We start from the raw sequence: 13091 nt of genomic DNA, 5'->3' as shown, positions 1-13091 counted from the left end.
CCTAACGGCATTTGGGGGGCATCATGAGAATAGTAAAAAGGCAACAAGCAAGAACAGGAGTTGGTCATCCTGATTTTTTTTTTAATGGTTAAACAACTCTTAAAAAGCCACCTTCAAAAAAGAGGCCACGAAGGTATCGTGCCTTGGTGCCAAGTACCTGCTCTTTCTCGTAGCCCATCAGTGAGCGCTGCTCACTTTTAGTTTACTGTTACGTGAGGTTTAATTAGAAACCGTATGGTTTCGCTTTGTTAGAAAACGCGTGTGCTGTGAGGAGCTAACGAGATTCTGATGCTCAGTTTAATTCACTTTTGTTCTGGGTGACGTGGTGAGCAGAACGGTAGGGGAAGCACGTCCTCTCTGTAACTCCTTTGGTTAAAAGTGAAGAAGGCTGTCATGGGAGCCACTTCAGCCACTTCCTTTCCATGCAGGCGTCCCCAGCGACTACAACTCCCATTATCCCCGTTCCGTCAGGGAGACCTCTCGCACGTGAGCTAGCTGTGGTCTTCCCTCTCCAGCAGGCTCTCTGTAATCCTCAAGCTCCGTTTTGCTCCATGGACCTAAGTTGTGGTTAATGGACCTGTGCTGCCGTGTACCGTGCTGCATTAGCACTAAATAATTTGGCAACCAAATTAAAGGAGGCACTCAGAAGATGTTTATAGGTTCATAGTGGACTAGAAGCTCTGTGTTGGGGGTTGGCTGTTACATGATAGTGTGACTTGCATGAGCGAATTCCTTAGAGGCTGGAGCAGAAATTGCATGGGCTCCTTTCTCCCTAATGTTTATTTACTCATTCTGTTAGTCACCCACCAAGTATTTCTTGGGAGAGCCCACTGTCTACAGGGGTCTTACGCCGCAGGCTCAGGGGGCACTCATCTGTCCCGGTGCCTGGTTGGTCATTTCAAGTCGTGAGGACCAGTGTGTGCGGGAAAAATGGTGAACATGCCGCCTGTGTCCAGTGGGTGCTGCCACCAGCTTGTGGTTTCATTTTAACTGGACTGGATGGATGAGTGGGATTGCAGCCTTCAGCCAGGAGGGGATGGCAAACCCCTCTGGTCTCTCGATTCTTGCACGAGCTAGATCGGACGTCTCCTTGCTGCTGTCATGTTGTACCACAGGGCAGTGATGGGTTTATAGTAGAACCTGTGGGAGTTTGAGGCAGAGTAGGGCCAGACTGAGAGCATCCATGAGTCTGAGGGATGGGAAGGGTGAGGGTGAGAAACCAGTGAAGCGCTGTGGAGGAGTGGGAGACTGGAGAGCATAAGAGGAGGTGATACGTGGGAATCCTTGGAGCCTCAGACCCCAGCAGGTGGGAGGTGGGGAGAGGTGACACCCATGCAGAGGAGGCTGCTGAGAATCAAGGAGGGGCAACTGGGAAACCGTGCTCTGTGAAGGAGGCCAGGGTAAGGAATCAGGAGGAAGGTGAGCTGACAGACAAGGTGGATGGATGAACGAGAGGAGCTAGAGAGACTGCAGGTGACGGCAAGGCCTGCAAAGGAAGGGAGGTTCTCAATGGTTCACTGGTCTGAGCCGCCCTCTTCCTCAGGGAATTGGGGTAGCAGGCACAGTGAAAGCCCCTATTAGTTAAATTAATATCCCTACTTTGTTTCTGTTTGTTTCTTTAAAAATATGTAACAACGATCATTGGAAAATTAGCTTGTAGGCATGCAAATGTTTCTTCATAACTTTCAGCTACTAATGTACTGCGATCTATTAGACCACGGTGAAGAGTCATTAAACAATTAATTTACACAGCAGATTATTCATGCAGAATTCCTAATAAAATGAGCTTTAAAATACTACCATTTAAAAACTTGCTAAAATAAACCTTTGCAGAGAATCATAAACTACTTCACAACAGCGGTGGTTTCAGTAAATAGGGATACGGTCCTGTTCCTGAAACCATATAACCGCAAAGGCTGAGCCCGGGTTCTGCCCCTTGCCGTGTCTGGTGTGAGTAGCAGGCACTGCCCACCTCTCTCAGGTGGGCCTGCTCTTAAGGGCATTTGAGGGTTAAATGCTCTGTGGGTGGCTGTGTTCCCACAGCTTATGCAGACTTGAACCTGACTGGGGCTCGGAACCCAAGTGCACCATTCGCAAGGCTGACACTCAGTCTAATCTCTTTTCTTCCCTGCTGTTTCTCTTGGGGTTCCCACCCCCTCCTTCCCCTCTTGCTGCTATAGAAACAGATGCAGTCAGACCCACACAAGCTGGACTTTGGACTGAAGCCTGAGTTCCTGAGCCGGCCTCCAGGCCCCAGCCTCTTTGGAGCCATCCACCACCCCCACGACCTGGCACGGCCTTCAACTTTGTTCTCTGCCGCTGGTGAGTTCAGGGGGGCAGGGGAGAGCGCAGAAACGTAGTTCTCAGGTAGCTGAAGAAGTTGTCTGTGCTCTGGGCTGCCGCTCCACCACGCCCCTAAAAGCTACACTTCACGCCAGTTTGCAAGGCAGCATCTCGGCACACTTGGGAGACGGACCTTCTCCATTGATGTGGCCTCTTTTGTTAACGAAGGAAAAAAAGGCCGTCTCTCCCTTCGGGACGCATAGCATATCGCCCCGGCTCCTTATTTGCTTCTATATTAAACCACTATAACTCACAGCATGTCAAACGCTATTGAGAAAGATCAGAAAGCTTGCAAGGGCGAATTGGAAGGAAACAATGCCCGGAATCGTGTAAGGCCACGGCTGCCCTCAGCAGCACTCAGCGGTTTCGCACCGCATCGCTCAGTCATGCTGTGCTTGAGGGTAAAGAAACACAATTAAGACAGTTTCCAGTGGTGTGCTCTGTGACGAGGAGGCTGAATCAGTCAGTTGCTTGTAATGATACAGGAAATGTAGGGGACAGCATGTAAAACCCCCATGGGATCTATTCATTAACCTCCGAGAATACCCTCTCCCAAGTGCCTCTTGTGCATGCCGAAGCGGGCCTCTGAGCATCGCAGCATCAGATCACTGCCCAGTCCTGTTCCAGTGCAGATAGGGCCGGGGCTGTCGGGAGTGTGAGGCTGACAAGAGCAACCCTACTGGTGTCAAAGGCCCCTTACCTTCGGTCTTTCTAAAGGTCTCTTCATCGCACGGGCCTGGCACAGGGCTTCCCTGGGTGATTCTCGTAAATGCCACCACCGAGCTCCATCACTTCATTCCCACTGTGTGAACTGGAATGTATCCTTCTGGGCGTAAATATTCAGGGAGCTCCCTGTTTCTTGTCCTTAGCGAACAAGGTTCACATCCATCCTGCCTGCTGCCTTCCCAGGCTTTTATCCAAGACTCATGTTTGGTGGACCTAACGCTCTTCTGTTCAGGAAGAAAGAAACACCCACATTACAAGAAATCATCATTTTAATGGGCATTGTTGCCAGAGCATGTGAATCACCCTGCTAAGGTCTCAGGTTTTCCTCTGTTCCATCCCGGGACACATTTGAAGGCTTTGTTACCATGGCACCTAGGCTCTGAATCAGGGCTACATTAAGAACAATTTTTGGAGAGAAAGAGATTTCCCCTTGGCTTCCATCTGAGCCAAGCAGATGAACTGGCTTCTTTTGCTTCAATAATTCTTGAAGCTACGAGGCGCCTCTGGGGCCCTGGGCCGAGCGAGGGCCGATCTTCACTGACGCATTAATCAGCTTGTGCCGCACCGACTGTATGCAGCCGGAGTTTTATTTAGCTAGCAACTCTGTTCACGCCTAAGACTGTCCGGGGCTGTCTTTGCTCTGAGGACGCGGGGGGTCTCGTTTGTGCACTTTCTGGGTGGAGGATAAGTCATCGTCCAGGGCTGAGCAGGTAACTCCTCAGGGGCTGCCTCCCGACGCTGAGCTGCCGTGGCTCTGATCTCCCGTGTACACCCCAGGCCCGCAAGGCCCTTCCAGGCTAGGGGACAGAAATCCAGAACACAAACTGGGTTCACAGGGTGTTGTGAGGAGCAGCCTCCTCCACTTAATCTGTGTTCCTGAAGGAATGTATACTTGTTTATAGGAACTATATATATGCGTATATAAAACTATCACGCGTATGCGTGTAGTCAAAGTGCAAGCGATTGTTGGAATAGTCATTACTAAATCCACTCAGGCCCTGCTTATACTTCCATTCTGGAAGGTAATCTTTTCCAGTATAAGCAATGTTGGATTTTGCCTCAAATGGTTATTTAGTGAAACTTTAAACTGATATGTATAATTGACACATCCTTGTTAAACTCAGCCATTTCCACCTTGCTGTTGAGCACTAGTAAGTAAACCAGGGCTGCTTCTTCAGATAACCTAGGCTTATGTCTTGTCTGGAGCCAAGCCTGCCTCCCAGAGAACTTGCCTCCTCAGGCATTGGCTGCATGTTAATAAGCCAGTTGGATGCCCTAGGCTTTTAGAAATTTAGAACTAGCATCCTTCCCTAAGCCACATGTGCACCCTCTGTGTCTCTCTTCCTTTAAGAAAAGGACTTGAGACATCCTAAGGAAATACATATTGCTCAAAGCAAAACATAAACTAGAGGAGAAAATGTGGAGAAACGGAAAACCATAGGAGAAGAGCATGAGTCAGACCTGCGTTCCCTGGCGGGCAAAGTAAGGTCTAACAGAGTCGGTTATGAGACTATCTGTGTCCAAAGACGTGCAGAAACTAGCTCGTCCTGGCCCTGAAGGTTGAGAGACGTTGGAGGACTCCATGTCCCACACCCTGATGTAACGCACAGTGAGGTTCTCCTTCAGTGCAGGGGCATGACAGCTAACACATTTTCAGGAAGAGAGATTCTGCAAAGGGCCAAGCAGTGCAGCCCAGGTACTCAGCTTCGGGACAGCCACTCCCACGCCCAGATTATGAAGTGTTTCTTAGATTGAAAGTCTTGCCTCCTGGGATGTCTCTGCAGAAATAGTCCAGAGCCAGAAGTTCGCCTTTTAGGTTGTGTGTGTCAGTGTCTTTAACAAGGGCTGGCCAGCCCAGCCGGGAGAGGCTGATTAATCTCTGCTGTCCAGCAAGCACATTTCTCTTTCCCTGGAGTGTGGCTGGGTGGACTTAAATCATGTTTTTGCTGTAACATATTCTCTCACAGGGTCCTGGGGTGACCAGGAGCTAGCTGCAGGGTTGAACCCAAGGCTGGCTTTCCATAAAATCTAATTCCATTATATTTGACCTAACAGGTGCTGCACACCCAACTGGGACCCCTTTTGGGCCACCTCCTCATCACAGCAACTTCCTTAACCCTGCCGCTCACCTAGGTGAGTCGCCCATCAGTGACGGGCAAGGGTGTGTGTGTCTCAGAAAACCTTTGGTCACTGCGTTCCTGCCACGTTTCCTGGCAAGTTGTCCTAGACCCCTCACTTACTGCTTGAGGAGATGGCGCTGTTCTTGGAGAAGTCTGAATGCATGCCATCCGTCTCCAGGATCTCATCACCTCTTCTCCCACGTTCTTAGAGTAGATCTGTGCACAGTCACGGTTCTTCGTGGAGTTACTGGTGGTTCCTGAGTGAAAGCCATGCCTTGGCACCTCGGAGAATCCACATTTACAGTAGGCTGTTCCTGCCCACTGGAGAAGATGGTGAACTCTTGCCCCATATAAGAGCACCCCTGGAGGTGTAAAGAAAGGCAAGATGTTATTATGAAGAGGTGGCATCTGTGATTTTTTTTGTCACTTCACATTTCACAGCCCTATTAAGACGTCTCTTCCTAGTAAAGGTGCTTTTTTGTGGCTTTAATTTATTTGATATGCTCCACAAGTGTACAAGCAGATGCAGGCCACGGTATGCCCCAGCGACAGAGTAAATATTCGTTTGCTTTCAGAATTTTATTGATTTACTTAAGATGCCATCTTACTTCTGTTCCACTCGAGCCTCCAGGGCACATCTCAGCAGAGGGGAGATAGGCGGGAAGGCATCTAGCAGAGTGTGGCTCGAGAAGAGAGAAATGGGGCAAAATGCACAGTTCCGGCAAATAGCTCTCACAGATACTTCGCTAACCCAGTCCCCAAACCCAAGTGCAGGGAAAACCCTTTGTGTAATCTGTAGGAGAAGTGGGACAGGTCGGGTCTGAGTACAGACGGGGCGGGGCTCCCAGGATGCTCTTACCTTCTCACTCAGGAGATCTTGCAGCCATGTCCATCTTCCCAATCTTGTTTGCAGAGCCTTTTAATCGGCCGACTACGTTCAGTGGCCTGGCAGCAGTCGGTGGCAATGCCTTCGGGGGACTTGGAAATCCTTCAGTTAGTGAGTACCTCTAACTTTTTAAAATCGGCGTTTAACTCTTTATCTCCTCTGATCTGTCTGTGGCTTGAGACCTTTCTGGATGAAAGGAAACCATGCTCTTTGGAAACAAATTTAGGTTATATCATTGCAAAACCTGGCCTAACCAGTGGAGTTAGGTCTGAACCCACATTTCCAGGGTAGCCCCGTTAGTGAATGTTACGGAGGGTCAGGAAAGGTAATGCAGTCGATTGACCTCCAGAAAGTTTGCTGAAGTTCATAGTTTGCTCCGAACTGCATCCCAGACTTCAGCCACAGCTCCCGTTAGCAGGGAAGACAGCTTATTAAAATTTCATCTGGCTTTAGTGGGAGTGAGAAAACGCACTGAAGAATAGCGGGAAAACTACTCCAGACTCAGGAGAGTCAGGAGTTGGTGGCACTTTGCGCTGCATGACCTGGGAGGACCGTGTGGGTCCACTACTAAAGTCTCTCCACAGGAAGAGGCTCGCACCTCCTGCCCCTGTCCTAAGCGTCCCTTAGTCACTGAACGGCAGCTTGTCTTCCCTTGTGCTGTCCACATGTCATCCTCTCCGGATACGGGAGACGTACAGTGCAGCTCTCAGCAACCATCGCAGTTCCATCTAGTGTGGGGGCCCCGCCGTCCACTTAGATCCATTTAGCCCCTGTCTGGTCTCTGCTGACACTTGCTCTGGTTGCTGAGGTTGTGGACAGAGGACAGTCGTGTTAGCAGGGCTGCGGCGGGCAGAGGACAACCACGAATTCTCCCCTGAACTGAGCGCTATTAATCTAAGTCACGCCATCCAGATACACCCCCGTGCATGCTGGGGCCTTCTGCATGCACCAGATATGTGTGATTGGGCGCTCCTGATACCTGTTTGGGTCTTTCTTTTTTAATCTCCCCCTCCCACCCCTTTGCCTTTGGTTTAAAAAAAAAAAAAAGCTGTGAGCTTACCTCTCCAGTGTAGGACGAGTTCCTCTAATGAATTTGTTAATCTCCTTTCCTTTTCCAGCTCCCAATAATATGTATTCATTTTAACTCTGAATGCTGTTTAAAGTTTTTTGGTAAGTACCTTCATTACAGCAGATTATATATAATTTCTCTTAAACCTTTTTGTTCTCCACTTCACCATTTCAGCACCCAACTCAATGTTCGGCCACAAGGATGGCCCCAGTGTGCAGAACTTTAGCAATCCTCACGAGCCCTGGAACCGGCTGCACCGAACGCCTCCGTCGTTCCCGACCCCTCCGCCCTGGCTGAAGCCAGGGGAGCTGGAGCGTAGCGCGTCCGCTGCAGCTCATGACAGAGATAGAGATGTAGATAAACGAGACGCACCTGTTAGTAAAGATGACAAAGAAAGGTACGCAAAGAACCCGCTCTCGAGTCCCATTGGGGGAGCCCGCCCTCCCCGGCCCGGCCCCGCGCTCCCCCCAGAGCCCCCGGCCCTGCCCCCCACGCAGCCAGGACCGCGCCCCAGGCCCCCCGCGTCCCAAGCGCACCCCCCCTCGGCCATTCTGACTGCAGGCCACCATCGGAAGTCTGTCCCCAGTACTTAGCGAGCGAGTCCTGACCCAGAAGCAGCGCCACACTCAGAGCCTCCCTCCTGCGAGCTTTAGTGTCTCCAAACACAGCTCTTTTGCTCAAAGACAGTGAGGAGGAGTCCGGACCAGACACACACAGCATGAAATCAACACCATGTTTGCTTTCCAGTTCGTGCAGTCCATTGACTCATCCATAGGTTTTTTCGCCCTCTTCCTCTCTCTTTTCTTTTTGTTTTCTGTTAGAAAGTCATGTTTGCATTGTCTCATCATATTTTTCTCAATTTTGTTCAAACTCAAATCCTGGGCTCCCAGATGACGGGTAACATTTTGCTCACTCTGCTTTAGAGAAACGTCACCAAGCAGTTTGGGTCTGGGTTTTGTTGAGCCAGTGGGTAATAAACTTTACTAACCATTTTTATCTCTATATGTGGTGACCCCTACCTAAAAAGGAAGTAGCCTTCAAGAGAAAAATGTCTTGGAGTTATTTTTTCTGAAGGATGTCATTGCATTCTTGATGAAGTGCACCCTCTTTATTACCCCTTTCTTCAGGCTGTTTTCATTTTGAATGAACTAGCAAGGAACACACAAGATGTGCTTGACAGAAAATACCTGGTGACACTTTCCTTTTGGTACTTAAGTCTCAAATACGATCCAAATCTTTAGTTTCCCTTTACCGTTTGTACTGTGTGTGTGTGTGTATGTGTGTCCTAGTGATTTAAAAGAATTGGACTTTGCAGGCTCTAAGTGCAGCGTTGATCCAGCATAGATCATCATGCTAGCTGATTTCTCAGAAAAGGAAAGGCATTTTTCCCTTCAGGACAATATAATAAAAAAATCTCTTAACCAACGGGAGGACCGATTATAACATTCAGCTCTGAGCTGTAAACCGCCAGAGTGAGGTGCACCTGGAGTGGGCACCCCTGAGACCAGGAGCTCTCTGGACGGCCTGTCAGTGAAGAGAAGGCGGGCTATGGTGCAAACCTTTCCCCATTTTTCTTGATGGCATCAAAATGTCCTTTTGGATGAAAGTCAATGATAAAATACCTTCTCTATTCTTCCCTTTAAAAATGCTCTTCTTCTTAGCTTTGGCACGTTGGCTAGAAGCAAAACTTACTTATAGGGGAAACCATCTTAATGCTCTCCCTGGGCCCCGTCTCCTCCTGTGCCCACCCGGCAGCCTGCGTCTCACCTCTCCACCTTTACCTTATTGTCCTCTGCTGCCTCGCGTTTTATGCCCCGTACGCTTCAGCCCTCACCCAGGATGGGGCCTCTCAAATTCTTTCCCATTTCCATCTGGGGAACTGTTCCCCTGAAGTTTTGTGTCTGTGGCCCTGCTCTTCCTGCTGGCTCTCCACTGTCTTCTCATCAGATTTTGGCTTTCTTGGCCTTCCTCACACAAAAGTGCTTTCTGCAACCCTGAAGTCCTGAATTTGCGGTTTCCCTTCAACCCCTCAGCGCTGCATCTTGGAGGTTGCCCTGTATCTGCCACCTTTACTCTGAAACCTGCCCTCTGTCCTGACGTCAGGAGAGTGAGACACGTCAAACTCTTCCTCTCGCTGGCTCTGCACTGCAAGGGTGGACGGAAGGCTGCATTTATGTTTGACACGCAGAGAACCTGAGAAGCTAGGCAGACAAGCGTGTGGCCCCATCGCCACCTTCCTGACCACGCTGGTCATTTCAGAGAGCTCTTCCTCCCTGGTCTTGATTCAGGCGCGTGCCTCTTACATGCAGTGTTCTTTCCCCCTAGACCCCCCCTCCCCCGCTCACCCTCATCCCCAGCACTTCTCCCCCACCCCCCAGAGCTTCCTCCGACATCGGGGTGAGTCAGGTCGGGGTGGCTGGTCGGGCCCCAGGAGGGCACGTCTGGCTGCCTTGGTGACCTAGCCCGAGCCTGGCCTCTTCACACGCCATCTCATCGGCAGCCCCCGCCTGGCCGGCAGCCGGTTTCACGCGCCTCCTTGTGTCCCTGTCTCCTCCCCAGGGAAGGCGTCGAGAAGAGACACTCCAGCCACCCTTCACCAGCACCCGTCCTCCCGGTGAGCACCCTGGGCCACAACCGCAGCTCAACCGAACAGATCAGGGGTCATTTGAACACTGAGGCGCGCGACAAAGACAAATCCAAAGAGAGGGAGCGAGACCACTCGGAATCTCGCAAGGACCCGGGCGCCGACGAACACAAGGCGAAGGAGGGCGCCCTGCCTGAGAAGGACGGCCACGGCCACGGCCACGAGGGGCGCGCCGCGGGCGAGGAGGCCAAGCAGCTGGCCCGGGGGCCGTCGCCCTACGCGCGGGCGCCCACCGTGGACGGGGCCAGGCCCAGCAGCGCCGCCAGCCGCGAGGCAGAGCCGCGCAAGGGCGAGCCGGCCTACGAGAACCCCAAGAAGAGCGCGGAGGTCAAGGTGAAGGAGGAGCGCAAGGAAGACCATGACCTGCCCCCTGAGGCCCCGCAGACCCACCGGTCCTCAGAGCCACCACCACCCAGCTCCTCGGCCAGCGTGCACCCGGGGCCCTTGGCCTCCATGCCCATGACCGTGGGGGTGACGGGGATCCACCCCATGAACAGCATCAGCAGCCTGGACAGGACTCGCATGATGACACCTTTCATGGGCATCAGCCCCATCCCGGGCGGAGAGCGCTTCCCATACCCGTCTTTCCACTGGGACCCCATTCGCGACCCCTTGAGGGACCCCTACCGAGAGCTTGACATTCACCGGAGAGACCCGCTGGGCAGGGACTTCCTGCTGAGGAACGACCCTCTGCACCGGCTCTCGACACCCCGGCTGTACGAAGCTGAGCGCTCCTTCAGGGACCGGGAGCCCCACGACTACAACCACCACCACCACCACCACCACCACCCCCTGTCCGTGGACCCGCGGCGGGAGCACGAGCGTGGGGGCCACCTGGACGAGCGGGAGCGCCTGCACATGCTCAGAGAGGACTACGAGCACCCGCGGCTCCACCCCGTGCACCCCGCCTCCCTGGACGGACACCTGCCCCACCCCGGCCTCCTCACGCCGGGGCTCCCCAGCATGCACTACCCCCGCATCAGCCCCACCGCGGGCCCCCAGAACGGACTCCTCAACAAGACCCCCCCGACGGCGGCACTCAGCGCGCCTCCCCCGCTCATCTCCACGCTGGGGGGCCGCCCCGTTTCCCCCAGGAGGACTACCCCTCTGTCCGCGGAGGTCAGGGAGCGGCCTCCCTCCCACACTCTGAAGGATATCGAAGCTCGGTAAGGAGAGGACAGGACACAGGGAGGAGAGGGCCCGCGGCCGCACAGCGCCGGACTCCGGAAAGAGCGAGCGCGAGGGCCGCCAGCGCCCCGAGCGCAGACTGGGGGGGCGGGGCGCCCCGGCCCTTCCCCTTGTAAAAATGTATAGACTCAGTGCAGATTTTGAAATGTTTTGTATATGCTCTGTTGAAATTTTTCAGATCTTTTAGCCAAGTCCTATGTTCCCATGTCTTCCCCACTCTTTTGGTTTCCTGTATAAAACTTTTTGATTTGAACCAAAACAGTAAAGAGGGTAACACTCACCAGTGTGGTGATGATCGGGGTGAAAAATCAAACAGTCCACACAATCCACCGTGCAGAGCTCTTTCAGACGAGAAGGAAAGGTCATGTACATAGTTATGTAAAAAAAAAAAAAAGAAAAGAAAAAAAAAGATTGCTTCATGAGCTAATGGTTCATATATGCAAAAGGGTAAGATGAAAGCTTTACTTTGTACAGATGTAAATAGATAAAGATTAAGTAACATAATACATTAATACTTCTTAAAATGTGCTATTTGCAGACTTAATACCAGTGAGCACAGTCTGCTGTGTTCCCATGTATTGTTCTAGACAGCTAAACCCTTCAACTATGCAATGAATGTTAGGGCTTTTCACAAAAGCCCGCCTAACTCAAAGGAGCCTTTTCAAGTCCATTTACAACATACTTAAGGTCATATTTTCCCTGAACAAGCGCTTACGTGATATGACTCTGTTTTCCTTGCTTGTTTTTCAAACGGAGAAACACCCGATTTTGCAAATCAGACCCCAGGCTGAAACTTCGCTTCTGAAGTTGCTGCTTGTGGGCCTTTGGCGGTGGGGGGAGAGTGCAGCCCCGGAAAGGTAACCGAGGACGTGAACAACCAGTGCCAGGGAGGATGGGAGTGGTCAGATGCCAGGATCAGGGGACACAAACAGGTGGCCAGCATCTCGTCACCCTCAGTCACGTGACTGCACACACACCTCATGTGGGAACCATGCGTTTTTTTCAGTGTGTCCTGTTTCCTGTCTGTACACACCTCCTCGTTTTGTAATGAGATTCAATTACACCCAAACAGATCCTGAAAGAAAGCTTCGCGTTTTCTCAGATGATGGATATGTTTTCACTGTATTCAATAGCTGACGAAGTCAAGGTGCACATTTCCTAGTGTGACTCATCGTATTCCAGGCGGTAATCGAATCTGGGAGTAGCTGAAACAGGTCAACCTTGGGGGGCCAGGGAGAGTTACCAAGGGTGAAAGGTGGCAGAGACACGGTCTTGTGTGTGCGGTGTGTTTTTGAGTTTGCATCAATCTTAATGTCTCTTCATGATACTTTTATAATACATGAAGCCTCTTGTCTACATATTTGGAGAGAATATGACTTTACTAGCAGAGAAATACAATATATCTTGTCTACTGGACTGTAAAATATATGTATGAAATAAAATTAGTTCCATTTGGTCTTCTAGTATATTAAAGTGCTATCTGACATTGTTATCCTGTTTTTGCAAAAAAAAAAGTTAACTACAGACCATTGTTTCTAATAAGCAGAGAGATCTATTTTAGTAGTCAACTGAAGGTTTAGTTGTGAGCTTCAGATTTTGTGAATTCCAGATGTTGTGCAGTGTTTTTGTTTTTTTTTTTTTAAGACAACTAAAAAGGAAAAAAAAAATCCAAGGAATATGTACACTGGAACTGTAGTGGTAGCTTTCAGTATTGTAAAGAGATTGTTCTATACAGACCTTTTTGCTGTTTCTCCTGTATGTAATAAAGTCCTTTCTAGATCCTATGTGAAAAGAAACGTGAACCGACTTGAGTCTTCAGCATGTTCTCATCGGCGGAGCCTTCTTGTGTTATGTAAACTGTGCCATGTTATTAAAAAATGTGAACTAAGCTTCCAGCCGCTTGTTTGTGTGAGACGACCGACCATCGTTACCCTAGGGAAGAAGCCACACCTGCAGACCGGGCTCTGGAAGAGGAACGCCTCAAGCCCAGCCTGTGTGAGGACAAGAGGCTGGCCCCCTCCCCAGCCTGCCAGTTAGTCTCTGTAAACATTTGTGATCTGCACAAGCAGGTGTGGATTTTTTTTTTTTGGTATGTTCTCAACTAAAATCCTGTAA

General features: G+C 50.8%; 1 protein-coding gene across 5 annotated transcripts in view; it reads left to right on the top strand.

Moving 5' to 3' along the window:
- Positions 1-12864, top strand: part of AUTS2 (activator of transcription and developmental regulator AUTS2) — a 1022984-nt gene extending 1010120 nt beyond the window's left edge. For all 5 annotated transcript variants that reach the window (XM_072943080.1, XM_072943079.1, XM_072943078.1 and 2 more), the window contains 5 exons: positions 2181-2322; positions 5125-5202; positions 6103-6186; positions 7319-7541; positions 9704-12864. In XM_072943080.1, the coding sequence (XP_072799181.1) occupies positions 2181-2322; positions 5125-5202; positions 6103-6186; positions 7319-7541; positions 9704-10958 (1782 nt within the window). In that variant the 3' untranslated portion in view covers positions 10959-12864. The remainder of the gene's footprint in view (positions 1-2180; positions 2323-5124; positions 5203-6102; positions 6187-7318; positions 7542-9703) is intronic.
- The last annotated feature ends 227 nt before the right edge of the window (positions 12865-13091 follow it).

Source organism: Vicugna pacos, chromosome 18 (assembly GCF_048564905.1).
Source record: "Vicugna pacos chromosome 18, VicPac4, whole genome shotgun sequence".
NCBI classification, from domain to species: Eukaryota; Metazoa; Chordata; class Mammalia; order Artiodactyla; family Camelidae; genus Vicugna; species Vicugna pacos.
Note: the sequence above shows the minus strand (reverse complement) of the source record. Positions and strands in the feature narration are given on the sequence as shown.